Genomic DNA, 26,289 nt, shown 5'->3' with positions numbered 1-26,289 from the left:
TGAATTAATTTAGTTGAAGAAATCACATATATCACAAAAAAAGTGAGTTCAGCCCTAATATTTGATTCACTTAAATTTGGCTCAATTTGGCTGAAAAGTTTTTCTTATTCACTCAAAGTGTTTTCTGTTTTTTCACAAGTCAATGCTTGAATTCTTTTCTTTTCCTCACATGAGGGATAGTTTGAGATGAGGTCAAATAGGTCAAAAGGTTGTTTGTGATGCCGTAAATCACATTTAGGATACTGTAAAAAAGAAAGAAAGTAAAAGGAAAGCATATATTGAATTCGCTTGAAATGATTTTTTTGGCGGGAAAAAAGGAAACAACCGGCTTTCTTTAATCCAACCTGCGGGAATAGTTGACGATTAGTAGCGAGAAAAAGTTATTGATTTTATGAATGGTTCAAAAGGTTTCCTGTTTTATTCATAAGCCACAAAATATGAATTATTACATTTCTTGTTAGATATGAATCAAACAAATCTCCACATCAAATATCCTGAAGGATCCCTGGGAGTTGGGAGCAGCTCGTGAGTCCCCTTCATTTTAAACGCATGCAGGTTATTGATGACCTAACGTGTCGACACGAGTTAAACAGTAAGGTGTAAAAACAAACCGGTTCATCTCGAGTGTTGATTTAATTAGTAATAAACTCACCGTCTGCTATCAATTGTTCATGTCTGTTTTTTATATTTTGAGGATTTGAACTTTTACTTTGAAAAACAGCTTTTAAGTCCGATTTTATTGTTTTTTTTCTTTCCCTTCAGAAATTTTAACATCCCTGGAGCTTTTGGATCATAATGCGGCCGATGTTTTTAAAAAGCTCAATAACAGAGCAAAGCTAGAGATTCAAAATAACTTTATTGTACGAAATACATTAAACACCTGGAATAATATCATGGCCTACTTTAAATTTAAGAATAATTTTTCACTTTTGGCTCCCATATGGAGAAACCCGGATTCCCTCCCCCTCATGTCAAGACTCTGTGTTCAGGCTCTGGCATGAGAAGGGTCTGGACCAGCTTATCAAACTCTGAGGGAGGAACAGTGGACTCGTTTGAGAACCTGAAGAACAAATACGCTCTCCAACAGTCCCATTTCTTTCGATATTTACAAATAAGACATTACATACCAAAAACCGTAGATGCCCCAAACATGTGCTTCCTGGAGGAAATCCTTACACAACCCATACCAAAAAAATTCATCTCCCATGTCTATGAAACCTTCGGCCTAAACCTTAATTACTCCACTGACCACATCCGCAAACAGTGGCAGATGGACATGGAGTGTCAGATAGAGGAAAATGTATGGACATCAATTATAGGAAACACACTTAACATCCTGAGCTGTAGCACAGATAGAGAAAGACAATTCAAAATATTACATAGACTGCATTGTACACTACTGCTGAGGGGCAGGCTGGGCCTGGGTTCCCCTACATGTAGTAAATGTAACTCTGAAGTTGGTACTTATATACACATATTTTGGAAATGTGCAAAAATTCAAACATTCTGGAGAGAAGTAAAGGATGAGTTGGTTTCTTTGATCGGGTATGACCTGGAGCTTTCACCCCCTCAATGTGTTCTGGCAGCTAAAGTGAGCAGTGCAAGGAGTAATAACGACGCCAAACTGATTCGAATACTATTATATATTGCTCGAAAGACTATCCTTAAACTCTGGATTTCTAAAGATACCCCTTCTACAGATGACTGGTACAAGGGGATTTTGGAAGTTCTCCCTTTGGAAAAGTTGACCCACACCCTCCATGACAATGTCAAGGGATTTGTCAAAATATGGAAACCAGTCTTAGACGTGGTGGACCCCTCCGGGGTGAACTTTGCTGTGCCAGATTAAAAACACTGTCACTGATGCTGACTTGATTTGATTTGATGATGTAACCTTAAATATGTACTTATAGTGGTGATGTGCGAATGTGTTATGTGCTGTGGTTTTTCGAATTATTTTGTATCCATTATCTATTGATATTTTTTGTCTGTTTTTTGTTGTTCTTTACCCTTTTGTTTCTCTTTTCACTTTGTATTGTATCTTTAATGTCCTGTCTTGCTAATTTGTAAAATCTAAATAAATATATATATATAATTTAAAAAAAAGCTCAATAACATGAGGCTGGGGTGTTGGTCTGAACGTGTTGTGGCCGTCTGGCAGGTCGAGACACGATAAAACGGAGCGGATTTTTGATTGCAATGTTTGTTTTTTGAGGCTGGGTTTGAACCTCACTTGATGACTCTTGTTTCAACTTGTAGTCAAGACGGGGTTCGCACGGTCATGGAAAACCTGGAAAAGTCATGGAATTATAAAATGATTATTTCCAGGCCTGGAAAAGTCCTGGAAAAAAACTTAAATCACAAGTTTTGGAAAAGTCATGGAGATTTTCTTATATTCACATGTTCAAGACGGCGAGTTTGAAATAATTAATATGTGTTTGAAAGAAAGACGCTCAAAATATAAGCCGGCATGCGCTCTCATACTGGCGGCGAATTTTGTTCTTCTTTTCGCGTTGCACCTGAACGCACCTTAACTGGAAAGTCAAGGTCATGGAAATCCATTGGTCAAAATGTGTAAGAACCCCGCGAGACGTAATTTACAGTGAAATACTGTCATTTAAAAGCCGTAAAAACACACAAAAACATAACCTTTGACCAGCTTTTCAATCTTTTTATGGGAAGTATAAAGGCCTCATATTCAGTCGGTGTGTTTTCTCTTAATTGATGATATTTGTGGAGAGTTGTGTGAGCACTGGTGTCTTTTGAAGAGAGCCGGAGGAACAGGAAGTGTGCAGATGTAGTTCAGCGTGACTGGGAGGAGAAGCATTCGCCTCTGGGTCACAAGGAATGTGAGTCATGTGGCGCCGACTTGTTCCGGCGTGTGCGTCGGACGGCGCGTTGAAGATGCTATTGTTCGACTAATTGGGTGTCTTCTGTTGCAGTGTGTGTGTGTGTTTGTGTGTGTGTGTGTGTGTGTTTTTGAATACCTGTTCAGCAGGTGAAAGGTTCATCTTCTTTATTTCCGGTGCGATCCAGACGTGTGATCACAGTTTGGACTTGAGGTTCATGAGGTAGCGGGAACGTTTTTTTCTGATTTAAAATAAAAAATTCGAAAGTAAATGCCGCAATTGGTTATTGGGTTATATTTTTGGACTTGTGACAAGTCAAAATGTCTTTTTTTCTCTTTGGTTTATTTGATAAGGAAAGTGCACATTAATACAACAATACATCTGTAAATATGCCAAGGTTATTAGCCAAGAGGCTCTTTTTCATCTGTAGTCCTGAGAGGCAGAATGTAATAAAAAACATAAGATTAGATATTCAATGTTTGTACAATATTTACGCTTTCCTATGGGTGCACAAACCATTCATAGTGAGAATAGTGAATATACTCTTAGACATTGTCATGTACGAACAAGATATGCAACAAGAAGACTCACACATTCAAAACAGACAGAAAATACAAATAAGAGGGAAGAAAGAAGAAGAATAAATACTTTTATTGTCATATTACATAGTTATCTTCAAATATGAAATGTTTTCTCTGTATTTAACCCATCCTTAGTTATTAAGGAGCAGTGGGCTGCAGTGAAGCGCCCGATGGAGCAACTGGGGGTGCAGTGCCTTGCTCATGGACACTTCAATGTGTAACTAATGGGGGTCGCGGGCATCGAACCGACGACCTAGAGAGACGACATAAAAGCATGCGGAGTAAATGAAATGTATAAATCAGTCACACAGCCAGACGACAACAAAAGACAAACATGCAGGTAGTTTTATCTTCGCATCGGGATGGAAATCTCTACATTTGAAGAAAAAACAGAATCTCGGCGGAAATAATAAAAATACTTCAGAGCTGAGACGGATGGGGACGTTTAATACAAAAATTATTTGACAAATTCAGAAAAGTGAGTCGGATCCATCCTCTGGAGACCGTGCGCGTCCACACAGCGGCGCAGCAGATGCTGCATTATTAACGTGGCTGCAACACGATCGGTGGCTTTATTAAACGTGCGCTCCTGTAACTCCACTTAAAGTCGACCGGGGCGAAACACGTTTTTTCTTTTGTGTCGTCTGGGAAGCGTTCCACTCTCTCGCCCCGCTAATGTAATCACATAATCCTCTTTTCAGGAACGGAGCGAGTGAGCGATGAGTATACATGTTGGGGCATGTGCTGGTATTGAGTGTTTTCTCCTGGCAGAAAAGCACAAATGTGGCACTTCATCCCAGCCTTTGATCAAATGTTTCTATGACAACGATGTCTCTGCATCATATCGGCGCTCGGGCTGCGGGCGTGTGATCGACGAGCGTCGCTCCCTTTTTTGTTTTTGTTTTGTTGTCAATTATTGTCTGTGCGGACGAGTCGCCGCTCAGGCCGCCGGCTTCAGAGCGAATAGGATGAAACTTCAGAGACGACGCTGGGGAGAGAAAAAAGAAGAAAAAAAGTAGAGACGACTTCAAGTGGAAGTGCTCACACACAAAAAAGTGGGCTATAAAACCGTAAGAAATGAAATAATAATAATGTAAAATAAAAACACCCAGCGTCGGAAATACACGAGGGCAAAACTGCCCCTAAGAAATATAATTATGCCCCTGATGTCACGAGGAGAGGCAACACATGGCCCCATCATTTAATAATTTAAAAGAGTTTTTTTAATGTTCTTTGTTGTGTGTGTCCTATCTGTACTGCCTGTAGGTACACACAAAAAATTATATAAATAAATAAAAATAAATCTAATTTTTAATTATAAAAAAACAAATAAAGAAGTTATAATTGTTAATAGTTGTTTAAAAAATCGAATGTTTTCCATTTATGTTGCCATTTTTATGACAATTGCTCATATACCGTAAGCCTAAATAAGTATGTTTATTATTTTTTAACAAAGGTTAGGTTTAAATGCGCCTGGATTTCAGTCAGTTGGGGCAAAAATTGCCCCTTAAATACAAATATTAAATATAATATATGTATATATGTACATTTCTTATGCCCTGAAAACACCCGATTAGCACACTCGCCTAAGAGTTTGTGTTTTCTCTGTGGCCACGTTACAACTTCACACACACAACATGCCAAAAGTCATCTTCATTGGATCGATGCTGTGGTTCAGTCCTGATCGCTGCCTGATCAGCGGTTGAATCCTTGTTATTGATTGGTTGACAGGCCGACCGGTCTAAACATATTGATTACAAGACACGTTTTGTCGACGGATGTTTGCAGCGTCGGCGCTCTGAAGGTGGCCGACGTCAGGATGTTAATACGACAGATCGTATTAATAATAATATTATGAATCCATTGAGTTTATATAGTGCTTTTTAAGGTACTCAAAGACACTTTACATGTTACATTCATACACCGTGTTTACGGGTGAGCAACTCAAGGTTAAGTGTCTCGCTCAAGGACGCCTCGACTAGGGCGGGGATTGAACCGCCGACCCCCTGATTGGAAGACGGGCCTGCTGACCTCTGACCCCCAGTTGCCCCGCTTTGAGATGAAGATGAAGCGATGAAGTCGCAGGAAATCGCAAACACCTTGACGATTCTTGTCGATTCGCTTGATCTGTAGGGCGGGAAAAAAAGAAGCACATTTTTCATATATATTGCTTAATTTTTCTCCTCAATTTGCTTAATTAACTATGTTTTAGTGTTTTGGACCTGAAATGAGGTATCAGTCGTGAAAACGGTCCTCACTGTGAATCTGATTTATTAATCTCGTGAAGTTGTTGAATTAATACAGCTCCATCAATATAAACAAACCCAGTGATGATAACTGTCAATCCAACCCCAGCTGACCCCGGGGTCACATGACCAGCGCCGTGCATGTGATCCAATTTATCCGGGAAGATAGCCGGTGCTTTTCATGAACACTCCTCACTGAATCCCACAACAAACTCATTCATACTCATGACGCCTGTGCACAGACGTCCACTTAAACTAAAGGTTGGGCTGATTAGATTTAGGCGGTTAAAGGTCAGCACGACAATTCAAATGGCAATTATGACAATTTTTACACAGATGTCAAAGAGGATAAAAGGAAAACAGCGATAACATTTTGGACGGCGTCACAACGGATTGGAAAAGGCGAACGGCCGCCACGCCGGGGATCCGACTTCCTTTTTGCGGTGGAAAAAACCAACAACAAAGACATTCTTCATCTCTTTAAACTGCAGGCAAACAAATCTTCATCTCTGTGGTCCGAGTCCCCTGAATGCTCAGCTGTCAATCAAACACAGGACGCTCGGGTGATGTAAAAGTACAACTGGGCCAAATACTACTACGACTTAATTAATATTTAGAATATCCAATTAATTTAAAATCAAATGGATATATTTTTTTGCATGTTTATTATCTAAATTGTCAAAATCAAGTTTATTTACAAGGGCCTGCAGGGAAACTAATAAATACAAAAAAAAGTACAAAAACACAAACTCCTTTTAAAAAAATGTGCTGAATCGACTGTTTTGCTGTTAAAGGTACAGCGTTGGTATTCTTCCTCCATCCTCGTCACCGGAGTCGTCCGCTAGCTGCTAGCTCGACAGCTGTGAGCGCTAACAATAGCCACGCGTGTTTACATCCTCTCTACCTCCATCTGCCCGTCTGGATCGTGGTCCACGCCGACTACCAACTATTCATCCACTCTGTCACACTCATTGAATGTGTTATAAATCTGTAACGCTTCCTTCTGGTCACATGACGTCTATTCATCTGTCCATCCTGGAGAGGGATCCTCCTCTGTGGCTCTCCTGAAGGGTTCTTCCCTTTTTTTCACCCGTGAAGGTTTTTTTTCTTTCTATTTCTTGGGAGTTTCTCCTGATTCGATGTGAGGTCAAAGGTCAGGGATGTAAAGTATGTGTACAGATTGTAAAGCCCGCTGAGGAAAATTGTAGTTTGTGATAATGGGCGATACAAAATAAACTGAATACTGTACATAGAGAGAGAGAGAGAACTTTAGGAGCTCATGCTAGAGCAACTTTTATTGGAGAGAGAGAGAGAGAGTTGGCAACACTGGACAGACATTCCCAACCCCAGCTTTATTATTCAAATTATTTATATATATATATTATATATATATATTTATTATATATATTATATTATATATATAATATATATTTTACCAGTTTGTTGTGGTTCTGGTCACCAAGAGATTCCCCGCACATGACTCAGCACTCGGGGTCTGACGAGGCGAGGACGTTGGCGTTCGTCGTTCCTGGAGAGCGGCTCAGAGGCCTGGCGTCTCATCCGGGGTTCAGTTCCCGACGCCTGGAGGAAGATTCCCAAGTGTCTCCGTTTTGAGGTCATCATCCAAGATGGAGGAACCGACCCGGCGGGCGATGCCGTCGTTCCATCGCGAGAGTCTCTTTTTTTTGGTGTTTTTTTTGGAGTGGCTCTTTTTGCCGTTATCGCCGTCGTTTAGATGAAACGGGGCGTTGTGTGTGTAGAATCGACTGTAGGGCTCAGCCTGGTTGCTAGGCAACAGAGCAAAGACCCCCTCGGCAGGTCACTAGTAGTGTGTGTGTGTTTGTGTGTGTGTGTGTTTGTGTGTGTGCGTGCACATGTCCGTCCGTGTGTTGCAGTAACAGCAGATTTATGAACACAAAGCCATAAAGTGTGACTGCAGCCCGTCGACGTGTTTTATTTCTGACGCACCGCCAACACACAACGTGAATCCTCCACCCACTCGCACCGCCTCTCGCCCAGCTGCACACGCACACGCACACGCACACGGTTCTATGTTTGACTTCCTCTTCACTCTTTCTTTTCCTTCGCGCTGTGCGGCGCTCCACGCCGGTCACGCTCGTCCCCGTTGGGTCCAGGTGTCCACTGATGATGGGAAACACATCTGTGTGTGTGTGTGTGTGTGGGTGGGTCTCCTGCAAAGACAAACATGAACACACACACACGAGCACTCTGTGGCTTCACGGGGGAAAAGGCCGCCGGTTGCTACGGCGCCTCATGAAAATATAACGACAATGTGAATAATTAAGATCAAACTAGAGCTTAATGTCACCCTGTGTGTGTGTGTGTGTCTCTCTGTGTGTGTGTGTCTCGGTGTGTGTGTGTGTGTCTCTCTGTGTCTGTGTGTGTCTCGGTGTGTTTGTGTGTCTCTCTCGCTCTCTGTGTGTGTCTGTGTGTGTCTGTGTGTCTCGGTGTGTGTGTGTGTCTCTCTCGCTCTCTCTCTGTGTTTGTGTGTGTCTCTGTCTCTGTGTGTCTCTCTGTGTCTGTGTGTGTCTCGGTGTGTTTGTGTGTCTCTCTGTGTTTGTGTGTGTCTCTGTCTCTGTGTGTCTCTCTGTGTCTCTGTGTGTTTGTGTGTCTCTCTGTGTTTGTGTGTCTCTGTGTTTGTGTGTGAGAGTCACATTTGGCTGGTGTTTCAACGTGTGTGTTTTAAATATTGTCACAATTGAACCATCTTGACGTCCTGATGTCTATTTGTTGTCCCGTTGGTCATCTTGTACTGTGTGTGTGTGTGTGTGTGTGTGTGTGTGTGCTCCAGCTCTGAGGGTCTGCCCCGTTGACCTAAATGGACTTCTGGTGTCGGTCGTGTTCACGTCATCGTCTGCAGAGGAGCCACTGATCAAAATTTAAAGAGATGGCCGAGTGTGTGTCTGTGTGTCTGTGTGTGTGTGTGTGTGTGTGTGTGTGTGTGTGAGCTTCACCATCTGATGTCGGCTGGATCAGTGGCAGCCGAGGCCGTAGTGCTCATGAGCACCGCTCCGTCCTCCTCGGGGCTGCCACTGCTAGCGTTCTCCTCGGATATGCATTTTCCAATTCAGCTTATTTTGTATAGCCCATTATCACAAATTACAAATGTGCCTCAGTAGGCTTTACAATGTGTACACACAGACATCTCTGACCTTTGACCTCACATCGGATCAGGAGAAACTCTCCAGGATGGACAGAAGAATAGACGTCATGTGACCAGAAGGAATCATTACAGAGTTATAACACATTCAATGAGGACGACAGAGTGTATGAATAGTTGGTAGGAGGCGTGGACCACCATCCAGACCTCCGTGACCCTTCAGGCAGATGGAGGTAGAGAGGAGGAGTGGGCGGGGCATCAGCAGCGCCGTGGCATCAGACCCAGCCAGGTCCAAAGGACCCTATGATCCACAGATTGAGTCCTCATTGAATCGTTTTGTCTCAAAATGTCAGAACGTGACGTCAAATCGTCACAAACCCAGAAATATTTTATTTGCTTATAAAACGGAGAAAAACAATATCAACTTTGCGGTTTAACTAGTGAAATGAAGCGTCGTCGTGTTATTATTGATGTCTTTTTAATCTCTACATTGTACCTGTAATCAGGTAAACGACTTCCAACCTGCCACAGTACAATAAAGTTTAATAAAGGTATTTTATTTGAATCATTTTCTTTTAGCAAAACAAGCGAAACATTCATTGATTTCTTGCTTTTCAAATCTCAATATTTTTGCTGTTTTTTCTTCAGCGAACTAAAATCTCTTTTTTTTTTTCTTCTTCATTTCTTTTTGAGACAAAGCGATCCGTTTCGATGTGTCAGCTCGGGCTTTGTGACATGGCGATGGACATTCTGTTGGACCGGCGTGTCCGGCTCTCCTACTCAACTCCTGTCAACATTTTGATAATTTCTTTTTCTTTTTTACAGCGTGTTGGATCTCATTGTCTGCAGCGCAAAGACATTTCATCAAGACAGAAATCCCTTTGACATTTCTATATCTTTATAAATAAAAAATATATATAAAGCACCTGGGGTCACGCGACGGTCGTGTGTGTTTTCACCGTCTACTTGATGACACGGTTATCGGGTTTGTCGACGTGAATCACACTTTTAGGATTGTATCTGAGCTTTTAACCCACAATTTACTGATGATGATGCAACAAGTCTGATGCTGCAGCTAAGAAACGATGAAGATATTATCTGAATCGTCAGGAACGCTGACGTTAGTCGTTTCATTGGCGTGAGGAGCATTCTGATAGTTGTTGTTGTGTATTGTATTCAGTCAATCATTGCAATACAATATTATTCTATATAATATAAAAAACAGAAAGTCTGAAAAGGTATAGGTAGAAGCAAAAAATGCTTTTCCTATACTAAATTATTATAATCAAATAAATCTGAAAATTAATGTAAAATATAGAAAAATATTAAAGAAAATAAAAAATAATATATATATCTATATATATCCACATAGTAAAACCCCGCTATAAAAATACACTATAAAAGTATAATTTTTGCAGAATTATGCACAATATATATAATGAATATAATTAGTGATGCATTAATGTGTACGTGACGAATGTTGCAGCTGGAAAAGGTGGAGATGATTTCAGTTAACTCCATTTTGCTTATTAATCTGTAAAATATCGTATGCATAAATTGAATTATACCTCCAGAAAATTATTAGAATTAATATTGTTTCCTAAGTTTAAGTGTGAGGTACTTTATGTTTGTTTGTTGACTACCTAGATAGCCCTTTAAATATATAAAAAAGTTGATATTTCTTATATGTTTGACAAAGTGAAAAACAGCCTGGGGTCAAATTGACCCCAAAGAACACCGACATTAAACATTGAATGGGGTTAAATTGACCCGAAAGGTAACAGGAGGGTTAAGAGACGTCCCGCCACGCTGCGGTTAAATGTCCAGTCATCTCAAGCTGAAGCAGTAAAAGTAAATATAGACGCCGGCCGCGCAGAGGACCAGCGGCGCCGCGGCGAGTGCCTTATTGTGCCGTGACTAATGCCTCATAATTGACATATTGATTCATCTCTTTGTACTTATTATGTCACCGTATTTGGCGAGATTATTGTAAGGAAGCCTCCGGCTGACCTTTTCCTTTTCTCCCCCCCAGTGTGCTGCTTCGTGGTCCATAAGCGCTGCCATGAGTTCGTCACCTTCTCGTGTCCCGGGGCCGACAAAGGCCCCGCCTCCGACGTGAGTACAGGGCGCCGTGTCAAACACACGGTTAGTTATCGCTCTGCTGATGAGACGTGTTTATTAATAACATGAGCAAGGTCAGCACCGTGTGTGTGTGTGTCCATGTTGTTCCTGTATTTTCTGATGGATAAATGAATACACACACACACACACGTAGAGACCAGGATGTCAGTAAAGAGAGAATGTGCTGCCTCAGGCTAATGAGCTAACAGCACTCATTCATACACACACACACACACAAAATCACACACACACACACACACACACATATATACACACACGTTTGTGTGTCAGCCTGGATCTTTAAGTCATATCACCGATGTTTATTCACTTATAACTCCTCTGTCTTTTATTTTCTTTGTTTGCTGATGGATAAATGAATACGCACACACACACGCACACGCACACGCACACGCACACGCACACACACGGAGAGGCCAGGATGTCAGTAAAGAGAGAATGTGCTGCCTGGCTGCCTCAGGTTAATAAGCTAACTGCACACACACACACACACACACACACACACACACACACACACACACACACACACACACACACACACACACACACACACGTGTGAGTCAGCATTGATTTTTAAGTCATCTCACTGATGTTTATTCACTCCTCTGTCTTTTATTTTCTTTGTTTGTTTGTTACATATTTTTTAAGCGTCCTCTCCATCAGAGCTGCTCTGCTTCTCGCGATATTCAAACAGAGGCAACATTTAAAGGAACAGTTCACCACAGGGTCACTCAATGGTCTCGGGGCGGTCTCCTCCGCCATAACGATGCAAAACACAATATTTTAGACGATCGTGAAGTTCCGAGTTTCATAATCGTTTTCCTGGTTTAAGGAGTGATATGCTCAGATGTTAAATACCACCAGAGGTAAGTGAGAACATCCTATTGTTTATTTGGGGTGAACTGTCTCTTTAAATACCGCCTCGTGGGACCACTGGGAACAACCGAGTAGTTTAAAAGTCTCGACTGGATTACTTTAAATACTGCACTCGAGTGACCCTCTCTCTCTCTCTCTCTCTCTCTCTCTCTCTCCTCTGTGTGTTTGTGCCTCTTCAGGATCCGCGGAGTAAACACAAATTTAAGGTGCACACGTACTCCAGCCCGACCTTCTGCGACCACTGTGGCTCCCTCCTCTACGGGCTGTTACACCAGGGCATGAAATGTGACCGTACGTACACTCATATCTGTGTGTGTGTGTGTGATCTATAGAATTTAAGTACATTTTAAATGCATACGCAGATCAATATTCCTAATAAAACAAATCTAATTTGACCTATCTCTCTATTTAGATCTTGAAATAAATCTAAATGAGTCAATATAGTGAAATACATAAAGTTTTTTTTTGGAAAGGATTATTTCAGGGGACTTTTATTTATTTACATCTGTTAAAATTAAAATGAGTGAGTTGAGGTTATCTCAGATTATGGATCATAGCAACAGCTCAATAAGTAGCCGGCTAGCTCTCTGGAGGCGGAGCTTCAGCTAATTTAGCGCCTTGTTTACTATTATTTCAGGACGTATTCTTGTCGTTCATATTTATCTATTTAATAGACATATTTATATATTGTACATATTTATTAAAAATGAAATGTATGTGTTTATTTCATATTTATATTAATTAATTATTAATTTAATATTAAAAAAAATATTAAAATAATATATATAATTAATTAATTATTAATTTAATATGTACCTGCTTTATTGCATATATGTTTACATTTGAAACAATTCACTTGTGAGGCAACTGAATTGAACACTCACATATTGACAAACGTTTTAAAAAAAAATAGATTTAGAACTTTAATATTCTCATTTATACTGATTTTGCATCTTGACATTTAAAGTCAAGAGACAATGAAATCGATTTTACAGTCAAATTAAAGAAATGGCTGCATTCAATGTTATATTTATGTCTCTTTACATCATCCATAGTCCACACACTACGTGTGAGATGTGGATTATGGACTTAAGTTAAAAAAAACACCTTATCTGAATGATCATTTACTATATTTGACCTGCTCATGAGGCGTAGTGACTCTCATATCAGTGAGTGAAGAGTTTTTGTCGTATTTATTGCTGACCATTTGCCTGTAGGGACACAAACAGGAAGTAGGCCACATCTTTCTAGTAGGCAGACAGTCCCTCGTTGTTTCTGTAAGCATTTGATGGACTTTGAAGCCATTTTAATACATTTTATATTTAGTCCGCAGATGAACCCTAAAATAAAAGAATGTTTTAAAGTGTATGTGCTGAAAGGTCATCACGAGTCACTTCAAATACACGTAAACAAACCACATTTGACTAGGAGCTCTGTGTTTCTTTCAAATGTTGTTTTATATTCCGTATTCTGACTCGGGTCAAGTTGCTCCTTCACTTTGTGTCTGGAGGGACCCAAAAAAAGGTTCTCAATACACAGGCGAGGGATTTATATATTTTAGACCACATCAAAAACGTGTTTTTTCTGGGTCACCCCTCTTTGAAGCCGAGTGGAGCCAGACGGACATGTGAAAGTTACACAAGTGAATGATGTTTTTATTAAGATTTAAGATGTAACTCATCAGAAGAAGTTATTATAAGAAATGTCTTCATCATGGGATGGAAAACACACATTTACCTTCTGCATTGCTCCAGTGAGAGGAGTGAAATATGGAGCAGTGTATGTCAGAGCAGGCTGCCCCCTAGTGGACGGACCGGGACATTACAAAGACAAATCATGTGTTATGTGTTTGCCTGTTTACTCAAAACTATTCAGAATATTAGTGCCATCATGCACGGAGGGTCTAATAAAGTGATTGAGTTGCATTATGGGAAATGTAGGATCCAGTATTTCTGGGACTTAAACATCCTCTTGTCAGTCCCCAAATGCGAGGCGTGGTAATATATGAAATATATGAACATGTTTGGCTCACGACAATTAAGAAGATTTACGATATTGTCTCGATATTTATGAAGATATGCATTAAGAAATCTAAAATGTCACTTAAATATACTTGAATCACCTCATCGTATATCTTGTTAAAGAAACAAATATTTTCAGTGTTTCACATTTATGTGTTTGTGAAAAAAAATGAAAAAAGAATAATCTTAAAAATCATAAATGCGGTCCAACAACAACAACAACAACATTGTGTGGGTTTGTTGTTTCTCACATGTAACTCCCTGTAAATACAGGAAGTTACATGAAAAAAAATCAGGCTAATTTTCTCACGAGCCGCTCACTCATTTCAAGATATTCAAAGAATTCAGAAATTCAAAACAATTAATTAATTGTGAGTATTTTTTATCCGCATCTGTGATTTTTAAGTCATGAGTACGCTGAAGTGCTTTTAATCTGACGATAAACTACCGATAGAGTTGAGAGTTTGAGGAGGGTCGAGTCATACGTTGTAACTAACTTGTGTGTGTGTGTGTGTGTTCAGACTGTATGATGAACATCCACAAGCGGTGTGTGGCTAACGTCCCAAGCTTGTGTGGGACCGATCACACGGAGAGGAGAGGACGCATCCAGATCTGTGCCCTGATCACCGACGACACGCTCACCGTCACCAGTGAGTGCACTCTGTCTCTTCATCCTCACACACACACACACACACACACACACACACACCGAGGACCTCTCAAAGCTCTATCGGCCCGGGACTAAAATTGGAAAGTCCATTTGTGGATCGATGGTCCAACGATTGACCCACATCTCCACTGGAACATGCATCCGTGTGCCAGCTCTCTCTCCCCAGACAGCTGAGGATTGATTATGGAACAGAAACTAAACTGTTGTTAGATGTCGTCAAATGTAGTTATTTAGAGCAGGACCGACACTTGACCGGTCCAAAAAGAACACGATCCAGACTGAAGGGCCTCAAAGTGCGTCATATCTCGGGGGGCGTTTCCTACGGGGTCAGATCAGACTCACAAATTCACACCGAACAGTTGACGAATATAATCGATTTACAAATGCCCACGGACGGATTTACAACTAAATTAGACTCTCAAATGCATTTATTTGTAAATCCGTCCGTGTGCATTTGTAAATCGAAAAAATACATATTACATGCACATCTGAAGAGTCACATGACACTCTCATGTGTCTCTTTAGATGTGCATGTAATATGTATTTTTTAGATTTATAAATGCACACAGAAGGATTTACAACTAAATTAGACTCTCAAATGCATTTATTTGTAAATCCTTCTGTGTGCATTTGTAAATCTAAAACATACATATTACGTGCACATCTGAAGAGACGCATGACACTCTCACGTGCTTCTTCAGATGTGCATGTCGTATGTATTTTTTTCAATTTACAAATAAATTAGACTCTCAAATGCACGCAGGATGAGTCACAAATGCATTCCCGTTCACACGCGAATAAATTCATTTGCGTTTCGATGGCGCCGCATTTGTGCACGTTTTTTTTTTTTTAGACATAAATCGAATATATTTGTGAATTGTTCTGAGCGCATTTGTGAATCTTTGTGTTTGAGAGTCGCATTTGCAATTATTGAGACCGATCTGACCCCATAGATTTCTGATGCCTTTTTTGTTGTCGCAGTCAAAGAGGCCAGGAACCTGGTTCCCATGGACCCCAACGGCCTGTCGGACCCCTACGTCAAGCTCAAGCTCATCCCAGATCCAAAGAGTGAGAGCAAGCAGAAGACCAAGACCATCAGATGCTGCCTCAACCCCACCTGGAACGAGAGCTTCACGTTGTGAGTCACTGCGTTCCTCCAGTTTTGAGGCTCCGACCGACGTATTTTTGTCTTTTCTGCAACATGCACGTTGGTTTGAAGCCACTTTATTGGCCCCTAACTCCTTGCAGTGGACCCTGTTTACCAGTTCAAATAGACAGAGGTGTGGGGAACGTGGCTTTGACATCTAATAGTGGTCTTGGTTTTCTTTTTTTCCAACTTATTTTAAGAACGCCCTTCATCTGACTGTCTGTCCCGTTTCCATAGCAACCTGAAAGAAACCGACAAGGACCGCCGCTTGTCGGTGGAGATCTGGGACTGGGATCTGACCAGCAGGAACGACTTCATGGGCTCCCTGTCCTTCGGGATCTCAGAGCTCCAGAAGCAAGGGGTGGACGGATGGTAAGATGTGGAGAGGGGAACAATAACACAGAGAACACAGAGAACACAAAGAACAGAGGGAACGTGTCGTCATCCTGCTTTCCTTTTCCCGGAGGGTAGGTTTAAGATGCTTTCTCAGGAGGAAGGAGAGTATTTCAACGTCCCCGTCCAGCCAGACGGAGAAGACGGCAACGAGGAGCTACGGCAGAAGTTCGAGGTGAGAAAAAAACCGGAGAGGCGAAGTGACGATGCGGTCCTTCTCTTCTTCTCCTCTTCTCATGTTGTCGTTCTCTCCATCTCTCAGAGGGCGAGGGTGGGGCCGGGCAAGCCCACGGACTCGTCCTCCTCTTCCTCGGTGTGCAAGTACGACAGCAACGGCAACCAGGACCGGGTCAAGCTGTCGGACTTCAACTTCATCATTGTGCTGGGCAAGGGCAGCTTTGGCAAGGTGGCGAGGGCGGCGGGGCTAACGAGACGTGGGCGGAGCATAAAGATCACGTCCTCTTGGGAAGCTCACCAAGTTTTCCTTTCCTCCTCCTCAGGTGATGCTGGCGGAGAGGAAGGGCACCGACGAGCTGTACGCCGTGAAGATCCTGAAGAAGGACGTGGTGATCCAGGACGACGACGTGGAGTGCACCATGGTGGAGAAGAGGGTTCTGGCGCTGGAGGGGAAACCGCCGTTCCTCACCGAGCTGCACTCCTGCTTCCAGACCATGGTGAGAACACCGGGAACACCGGAGAACCCCGGAGAACATCTGGAGAACACCGGGAACACACTTTATATCACATTACTCACGCTCTCTTCTTCTTCTTCTTCTCCATCCTTCTTCTTCTTCTTCTTCTTCTTCCTTTCTTTTCTTTCTTTCTTTCTTCTTCTTCTTTCTTTCTTCTTGTTTCTTCTCCTTCTTTCTTCTTCTTTTTTCTTTGTTCCTTCTTCTTCTTCTTCTCCATCCTTCTTGTTCTTCCTTTCTTTTCTTTCTTTCTTTCTTCTTCTTCTTTCTTTCTTCTTCTTTCTTCTCCATCCTTCTTCTTTCTTTCTTGTTTCTTCTCCTTCTTTCTTTCTTTTTCTTTCTTCCTTTTTTTCTTCTCCTTCCTTCTCTTTCTTTCTTCCTTCTTCTTCTTTCTTTCTTTCTTCCTTCTTCTTCTCCATCCTTCTTCTTCTTTCTTCTTTGTTTCTTCTTTCTTTCTTCCTTCTTTTTTCTTCTCCTTCCTTCTTCTTTCTTTCTTTCTTTCTTCTTTCTTCTCCGTCTTTCTTCCTTCTTCTTCTTCTCCTTCCTTCTTCTTCTTTCTTTCTTCTTTTTCTTTCTTCCTTCTTCTCCATCTTTCTTCTTCCTTCTTCTTTCTTCTTTAATTCCTCCTTCCTTCTTCCTTCCTCGTTGCCTTCCAGGACCGGCTGTATTTCGTGATGGAATACATCAATGGAGGCGACCTCATGTATCAGATCCAGCAGGTCGGCAAGTTCAAGGAGCCTCATGCCGTGTGAGTGTTCACAACAAAGACCTCCTGCCATGTTGTTGTTGTTGTTGTCTTCTCTTCTCACTTTTACTGCTCGTATTCCCTTCGTTGCACTGTGCACTCGTTATAATAATGATATTAATAAACATTAAGGGTTAGATATCAGTACGCTAGATGTACAGTATGAACAGGGTGCTATGAATACACTAGTGTGTGTGTGTGTATGTATAAAAACATAAAGATGTTGAACATCACATCGTTAACATGCAGCTGGAGGTATGGCATGAATACATAGACATGTTTATGTAAATAAACATGCTGACTTTAGTTTGGCGTCTAGACTTCATGACTCATCGTGCAGAGATGATTACATTTACGAGGCAGAGGGGGAGATGGGAATGTTCTGTTGCTGCCCGAATAGACGGTGTGTGTGTTTGTGTGTGTGTGTGTTGGGTCGATGACATAAGGAGCGAGACACATGACTTGAATAAGTATCAGCGCAGCCGACCTTGCAGGCGTCACTCCATTCACGAGATAAGGAAAACGATTGTAAAAGTTTTCTTTTGCTCATATCATCACACAACATAGGTCTGTGTGCGTGTCACTACACACACACACACACACACACACACGATTAGAGACTGGTGTGTGTCTGTATTTCAGGTTCTATGCTGCAGAGATTGCCATTGGACTCTTCTTCCTTCACTCCAAAGGCATCGTGTACCGGTAAGTCGGTTTGTACGTCGGCTCGAGTTCGCCTGTGCAGCTTGCAGTCATTGGAGACGTGTGTGTGTGTGTGTGTGTCAGGGATCTGAAGCTGGACAACGTGATGCTGGACGCTGAAGGCCATATAAAGATTGCCGATTTCGGCATGTGCAAAGAGAACATGTACGATGGGACCACGACCAAAACCTTCTGTGGAACACCGGACTACATCGCTCCAGAGGTGCGCTAACGGGGCCCGGAACTATTCCTCGTTCTTCTTCTTCTTTTTTAAATAAGTCTCCCGACTCCATCATCGTGTCTCTTCCAGATCATAGCGTATCAGCCTTATGGAAGGTCTGTGGACTGGTGGGCCTTCGGAGTGCTGCTCTATGAAATGCTGGCCGGACAGGTTTGTTTTTCAGTCGCCGTCGTTTATTTATTAATGTCGTGGCAGGAAGTAAACGGTGATCGTGTGTTTGTGTCCGTGCAGCCGCCGTTTGACGGGGAAGACGAAGACGAGCTGTTCCAGTCCATCATGGAGCATCACGTCTCTTACCCCAAATCCATGTCCAAAGAAGCCGTCGCTATCTGCAAGGGGGTGAGGCCGCACGCTCACGTGCACGCTCACATGCACGCTCACGTGCACGCTCACATGCACGCTCACATACGTGCTGTCACGCGAGCCGCCTCCGATGGCGTGCGACACCACAAGCACTGTCGAGTCCAACATGGTTTTGATTTTATAGAGAAAAAATAAATAAATATATATATATATATATAAACTAAAAATATGTGTATATATATATATAAATACAAATAATTGTAAATTAATAAAGCAATTGGGAACACGCAGAAATAATCTCAAATTAAATCGTTGCAGGATCTTCCAAAAAGTTTACTCGATTGTTTAAAAAAAAAAGTATTAAATGTGTAATAAAGACATAAAAATTTAAGATCATTTTTTTTGGGACACACACACACACACACACACACACACTCTCGTGCCACCATTACTACGGCGTGTATAGACCACGCTGTAGAGACTCGTGCCAGGAAGCACAGAAGTCGGTCTGCTGCCCTTTACTTGGTGGGTTTACAGTTTCACGATTTCACATTTAAGTCCATGACAAATTCTTAGTGTTGGCAATTAAATAAGTTAATAGTTAAGTTAATAATAGTTCGGCCCTAATTAAGTGTATCTGCTTCTTTCCCCCCCGTGATGCAGCTTCATGCAGTGAAGGGGGAGGGGGGGGGGGGGCACAGTGTGGACATTGTATATAATCACACACACATGCACATGCATGTCCAAACTCTCCTCACCTTGTGTGTGTGTGTGATTTCAGTTGATGACCAAGCACCCAGGTAAGCGCCTGGGCTGCGGTCCGGAGGGGGAGCGGGACATCAAGGAGCACGCCTTCTTCCGCTACATCGACTGGGAGAAGCTGGAGAACAAAGAGGTCCAGCCGCCTTTCAAACCCAAAGCTGTGAGTTCCTCACACGCACACACACACACACTCACACTCACGCTCTTCCACCGTTGAGTACGATCTGAACCGCTCGCCTTTAGAGACGAGTCCCCGGGAGTAACTTAGCGCAGGTAAGTGTTAGATGACATCGTTCATCCCCCTGAACCCAACCATCACCCACCATCGGTCACTAAATGCTGAGCTTCGCTCACATGCGGACCAATGGAAATCCACAGTTTCGACTGTGCGTGATTTGATTGGTTGATGCCATGTTTTAGTTGTATTTCTCTTTTTTCTCTTTGTCCTTTTGTTGTTGTCCTTTTTTCCCCTCCTCACATCCCTCATCAAACTCACTCCCCCCCCTCCATCCCCCTCCCATCTCTTTCTCCTCTCCACGGCAGTGTGGGCGCGACGCAGAGAACTTTGATCGCTTTTTCACGCGCCACCCCCCCGAGCTGACCCCCCCAGATCAGGAGCTTATATCCAACCTGGACCAGGAAGAGTTCCAAGGCTTCTCATTTGTTAACCCTGAGTACCCTGAGTACCCTCACACAACTCACTGACTCACGCCACACACACACACACACACACACACACAGCTCTGGGAGACACCGGTCGTCCCCGATGACGCACATTCAAAACAAATTCATGATGTCATATCCAGGCCGCAATGGTTAAAATGCATAGTTCAAACATTTTGGGGAATGCATTCCTTTTCAGACTTTGATGAGAAGATCGATATCAGTCTCTCGCTGCGTGTCGGGTGAGGAGCTGGAGCCTGGAGTCGATTAGCCTAGCTTAGCATATGGAAGCAAGGCGGAATCAGCTCAATCTTCACCATTTAAATAAAGAAATGTACAGTTGTTGTATTAAACGTCTTAATTGTTCAACTTTACTTCCAGTAGCTGCATTGTTGCCTCCCCCCCCCCCCCGGCTTCTCGTTGTTATGCTAAGCTAAGATGATTAGCTCCCGGCTCCAGCGTTGTATCTCCGGTCATAAAGTTGGTATCAATCCTCCCGTCGAACTCAAACTGATAAATAAGCGTTTTCCTCCAAAATAACGTTCGGATGCAAAACTGCCTCCAGGTGCTCCAACGCTAACAATCAGGAGAAACACTCCAGGATGTATTCACGTGTCAAGTTGCCAGTCGGAGACGCACTGTTTTTCTGTCCCCGTTTGCTGTAAAGCGCATCAGCTCTACCGGCCGCGTTTCTATCTCCGGTGTGAAGAACTGTCGCTCGCTCTCGAATGCAGCGCGGCTGCTCCCGCCAGCGGGGTCGGGGTCCGACCTCAGGGCCGAGGTCACCGCGTGGATCGGATACGGAGCATGACGACCTGTCGGTGATATCGATGCGCGTGCTCTGATCACATATTTTGGTAATATCCATACAATTTTTGTGAAAACTGATCAATTGATTTCCTTTGATTGTTTGAGTGCCGATCAGTTTCCCGATGTTGACTTTATATTGTACATCAGACCAAATGCTTCTTACCCTTCCTGTCCAGTCAGTGTTGTGATGAGCTTCACTTTTTTAAAATTTTTTGCTGATTTCATTTTTAACCAGATGGACGTATTTATACTCGCAGCCAGCGAGTCTGCGTCAAAGTTCGTGATTTTTGACTGGAATTTTTATGAATCGATAGCGAAACACATTCCCCACATTACACTGTGTTTTAATGACATATCTCTTCGCTTGTGCACAGCATTTATCGGAGGAATTTCACATCAGACGAGTCTTGTGAAGCTGGTAGTTTTGTTAGGATGTCCAAAAGTGCCAAACAAAATAAAATAAAAAAATAGGGTTCAGAATCGTGAGGATGTGGAACAAATATTGTCCTCGACTGTGAAGAAGGGCGGCCATCTTGTGCCATCTTGTGCCATCTTGTGCCATTTTGTGCCATCTTGTGCCATCTTGTGCCATTTTGCAGTACGTGTGTAATTATTAGGAATACGCGTCGCTTATCTGTCCTCCATCGATACGAAACCCTCGGAGGGGGAAAAGTAATGTTCATGTATAAAACGAGCGAAGACGCGCGAGTTCGTCACGTAACCGTGGTAACGATGCAGGGTTGTAACAATGTGTCAAAAATCGTGTTCTTTTGAGCTCAAAACAAAAAACGGGAAGACGCTCGCCCCGATTTTAGGATGATTGATTGTGCTCGATGGGAGAGGAAAAAAAGTGAGTTTATTGTGGTAGAAAAAAAGGTGTGTAATTAACGGTGAGATTAGGAGAAAGGAGAGAGATATATTTGGAGTGCGATGTCAAGAGAGGTATTGGGATACATTGTTCTGGATGAGAGGGAGAGATGCTTCTGTGGATTGTGTAACTGTCCTGTATGACTGGAAACTGATAATATACTCACTGGTGCCTACCAGACTCCTCCTGCTGTGTCTGCCTGGTTACTGCCGCTACGCTTTTTATTTGGTGACGAGCTCTCCAAGGTTCAAAATCAGGTCTGGAGACACGAGAGTGCTGGTTTATTTGAGTCTTGTTGGTTTAATCTGTAAAAAAAAAATACCAAGCTTAAAAACTTCAATTTGTAATTCTTCGGACTATACAAATGTGTTAAAAAAGCTACAGACTCCATTAGAATGTCGCGGCGTGGGTGCTCGCTTAACTTGGTTTTATATGCATCGATTAAAGTCACCAACGTTTTTATATTCTCTGGTTCTAAAGTGTTCACTCGGCTGTAATTACAGACACACGAGCCGTGATGTGGTTTAGGGCTCATGGGAAACGGAGTCAGAGGCCGCTGAAATACCGATTATAAATAACAATATTAGTTGGACTTTCAAAAAACCAACTAGGTCCACTTACTAAATTTCTGTCTCAGTTTTCAGCTGCATGTCATGGCCTTCATTCATTGGTGGAGAGAAAGTTACATTGTATATTATTTCAACTGTGAGTGTGTGTGTACATATATATATATATATATATTTGTTTTTATATATGAATAAATATATTTATTTATATTGCTGTATTTATATATAAATAAATATATATTTATTTATAAATATATATACGGTTAGTGTCTATTTTTCATATATAAATATATATATATACATATATTTATATATGTATATGGAAAAAAAACACGAACATTATTTATATTTATATACATATTTATATATATTTTATATAAACATATATGTATATGATGTATATGCAAAATAGACACAAAGTATATATATATATATATATATATATATATATTTACCTGTTACCAATCACATGCTATATTACTTTATAGTGTGTTATCAACCATTCATTTTTTGTTTCGTATTTCTTATGAAAGCCACATACGACGGTTAAAGTACAACGTCGTCCACAAAACAACAAACGCACATCGCGCCGGTAAAAGACGCGTCACACCTGCCTCGTTCCCAAAAAATGAGCTGAATTAGTGGCGGTGAGTTCGAGGACCAGTGGTAACGGTGGGAAAGATTCCCTCATTGCAGCTGGAAGCCCTGAGATGAGACATAAAGGAGGAGGTAGGAAACAATGCTTTGTGTGTTTGTGTGACGTGACGTGTGTGTGTGTGTGTGTGATACATGTTTTCTTGGGGCTCACTGCTTCACCTCCCTGTGTGAAATCCTTTCCCCCGGTTGTGATTGGCTGTGCACAGCTGGTCTGTGTCACATGGAGCCGTGTCTGTCCTGTCCTGGAACGTGTCCTCTCTCTCTCTTTCTCTCTCTCTCTCTCTCTCTCTCTCTCTGCCGACGTCTGTCTTGGAATCTTTCTGCATTCGTGCCGTTGAAAATGTTTTTTCGCTGGGTCTTTTTTCTTCTTCTCAATCTTGTTTCCTGGGGTTTGTTGTTTTTTGTCGACTTGACCCCCCCACCCATCCCCCCCCTCCCCCGTCCTGTGAGGAATCAGAGGTGTGTGTTTCTGAGTCTAGACTGGCGGTGTCACCATTCACAGATGATCAGAGGTGTGGACTAGACTACCGAAATACACCCGACCTCCCCTCGACCTCAAGGTCACGCTCACACGAAGCCTCGTCACTCAGTTGTGTTGTGGCAATAACGCGTATTTTTATAAAATGCTTTGGTAAGGGGATCAAATTCCTCCGATGCAAGCGTTTTACATTTAATAAATTAAGAGTACAAATCTGAATTTCGTAAAGTTTTCCGTCAACAATAATAAACATTGGCTTTATAAGCGTTGCCGCTCCTCTGAAGGTCTCACTGAAGTCTTCGTCACTTCATCCCCAGACACAACTTTTAGGACTTTGGTCTTCCCTCCTCCTCCTCCTCCTCCTCCTCCTTCTTCTTTCTCCTTATTCTCCTCCTCAACCTCTCTCTCTTTCGCAGAAATCTCGCCGTGACGTGGGTAACTTTGACAAGGAGTTCACCAAGATGGCGGTGGAGCTGACGCCCACGGACAAGCTGTTCATCATGAACCTGGACCAGAACGAGTTCCTGGGCTTCTCCTTCACCAACCCCGAGTTCATCATCCAGGTGTGAAGGAGGCGCTCCAGGAGGCCATCGGCGCCTCCTTAAGCTCCGCCTCCTCACCAGCACCTCCACCTGGACCGTCGTTATCAACCTCCGCCATGGCTCTCACCGCCGGTTGGTCACATGGGACTTGACCGGTGGCCACGTCGGCCCAAATGGGCCAAGAACCCCCCACCCCCAAAAAAATTATCCAAGCGTGTGTGTGTGTGTGTGTGTGTGTGTGTGTGTGCTCTCCTATCGATCAACAACCGTGTGCATTTGTTTACTTGATTCTCTCCGGCCCTGTAAACATTGCGTCATGAACATTCCATGATCAATATGTCATATACGGACACACAGACACACACACACACACACACACACACACACACACACATGTGCAGGCTGTGATTTTGGGAGGGAAGGAATGCTTCTGGAAGCCCTGATTCATGACCTCGTGTCTCAGTGAGTCCTGAACTTATGAGCACGGCTCGTCTTCCGTTGAATTGATGCAACAAAAAAGACAAACACCCCCCCCCCCCCTTCCTAAAATGCCTGTCTGGCAGCGAAAGTAAGAAAAATGTCTCAGTCTTCTCTCTCTCTCTCTCTCTCTCTCTCTGTCTCTGTCTCTTTGTGGTGCAGCTCCTCTATGCATGCCATACTTGCCATATTTGTCGGTACAGTAGTTCTCTTGCGTTGATGTCATGGAGGAGGGGAAACAACAACAACAACAACCCTCTGGTGTCTCAATGTATCGATGCCAGTCAGTTTTGAAACATCCACGCTCTTCTTTTTTTATTTATTTTTTATTTCAAATGCTGTGTCTCTCTAATAATGGCGAAATATGCTTTTCAGGAGTTTGCTTCACAAAGCATGATTTCACTCTCCGTGAAAACAAAATATGAGATTCTGTGAACTGAATATATAAAGTAGATGTAATAACGCCGTGTGACTCGTGTTTCAGTGTGTGTGTAAATAGGAATGGGATCTAGAGCTGGAAGTGTGTGTCACGTGGTAATATACCTCTTCTTCCCTTTCTCTCTCTGCTCTTTATCTCCCGCGACGCTCGGCTGTCACTTTTTACTTTTGTTTCCCCATTTTTATATCTCCCTTTGTCGTCGTCGTCCCCCCCCCCCCCTCCCCCCTAAACTCACATTCACTTCTACAATGTAAGGGAGGAAAATAAATGGAAAATGAGATGTGTAATACAAGAAGGAGAGGGGGGGAAATCAACTGTTTACTATGCAAAAGGATGGAAAAGAAGAATAATTGGAAGAGGGGAAACTTTTATAAAGCAACCTGAAGTGTAACGGGACAGTATAATGTTGCATGCGCCATATTTACTTGCGCATGAGAGACACTCAGAGTATGATACCGCCATTAAAGTGAATTATCATGACACCATTCCAGGACCTGTGGCTCTTTTACTCAACTGGACACATATCACACATCACATTGAGGAACTTTCATTATCTGTGTTGTGTTTAGATTTTTAGCAATATTTCTGAGCAACCAGATTAAAAATAGTCTGTTTAATAATGAGTGTATATTTATATTTATATATATTTATTTTTATATATTTATTTTATTTACTTATATTTATTTATTTGTATATTTATTTCTATATATTTGTATTTATTTATATATATATAGATTTTTAGATTTATTTAGGTGTGTGTATATATATATATTTATATGGATACATATGTGTATATTTATATATATATAATGTGTGTATATATAAATACATATGTATTTTCATTATCATCAGCAGTACATCAACATGGGGGAAATGCAGAACCTAATGTTTGCCATTTTTTCTTTATAATTGACTGACAACCAATCAAAATGAAGTTTATTGTTCCCTCTGATTGGTTTTAATCAGTGAGAAGCGTGTGTGTGTGTGTGTGTGTGTGTGTCTCTCGGTGATCTGCATTCTAATATTTTTTTCTTTTCGACCATCTCTTCTTTTGATGCGGATCGCCTTATATTCAAACACCTTAAATATTCATATGGTCCTTAATGAACTCTGTTTTCATATGGAGGAGGAGGAGGAAGAGGAGGAGGAGGATGAGCATGGACTCTCCCATTTCCTGGTGGACGTGAACCTGAGGATGATATGTGAATATGAAGAACATGTAAACCGCTAAGATATCAATCAACAGGTCCTCGGAAAATAATCTGTCTGTCTGTATAACTGAATTAAAACATGTATAACTTCTC

At 42.0% G+C, this 26,289-nt stretch overlaps 1 protein-coding gene across 3 annotated transcripts in view; it reads left to right on the top strand.

The window, feature by feature from the left end:
* LOC130190241 (protein kinase C beta type) overlaps nt 1-25,470 on the top strand; it is a 28,283-nt gene extending 2,813 nt beyond the window's left edge. The window contains exons 3-17 of one of the 3 annotated variants that reach the window (XM_056409558.1): nt 10,830-10,912; nt 11,992-12,103; nt 14,355-14,483; nt 15,485-15,641; nt 15,888-16,022; nt 16,122-16,218; nt 16,306-16,449; nt 16,544-16,717; nt 17,389-17,480; nt 18,120-18,182; nt 18,264-18,402; nt 18,490-18,570; nt 18,652-18,759; nt 19,505-19,645; nt 23,944-25,470. In XM_056409558.1, coding sequence (XP_056265533.1) covers nt 10,830-10,912; nt 11,992-12,103; nt 14,355-14,483; nt 15,485-15,641; nt 15,888-16,022; nt 16,122-16,218; nt 16,306-16,449; nt 16,544-16,717; nt 17,389-17,480; nt 18,120-18,182; nt 18,264-18,402; nt 18,490-18,570; nt 18,652-18,759; nt 19,505-19,645; nt 23,944-24,096 — 1,808 coding nt within the window. In that variant the 3' untranslated portion in view covers nt 24,097-25,470. Of the gene's footprint in view, nt 1-10,829; nt 10,913-11,991; nt 12,104-14,354; nt 14,484-15,484; nt 15,642-15,887; nt 16,023-16,121; nt 16,450-16,543; nt 16,718-17,388; nt 17,481-18,119; nt 18,183-18,263; nt 18,403-18,489; nt 18,571-18,651; nt 18,760-19,504; nt 19,646-20,028; nt 22,014-23,943 lie in introns of those variants that run through there. The other 2 variants (XM_056409557.1, XM_056409556.1) reach the window with 2 other exon arrangements.
* The last annotated feature ends 819 nt before the right edge of the window (nt 25,471-26,289 follow it).

The sequence above is a fragment of the Pseudoliparis swirei genome, chromosome 24 (assembly GCF_029220125.1).
Source record: "Pseudoliparis swirei isolate HS2019 ecotype Mariana Trench chromosome 24, NWPU_hadal_v1, whole genome shotgun sequence".
Lineage (NCBI taxonomy): Eukaryota > Metazoa > Chordata > Actinopteri > Perciformes > Liparidae > Pseudoliparis > Pseudoliparis swirei.
The sequence above is the reverse complement of the archived record's forward strand: the minus strand, read 5'-3'. Positions and strand labels throughout refer to the sequence as shown.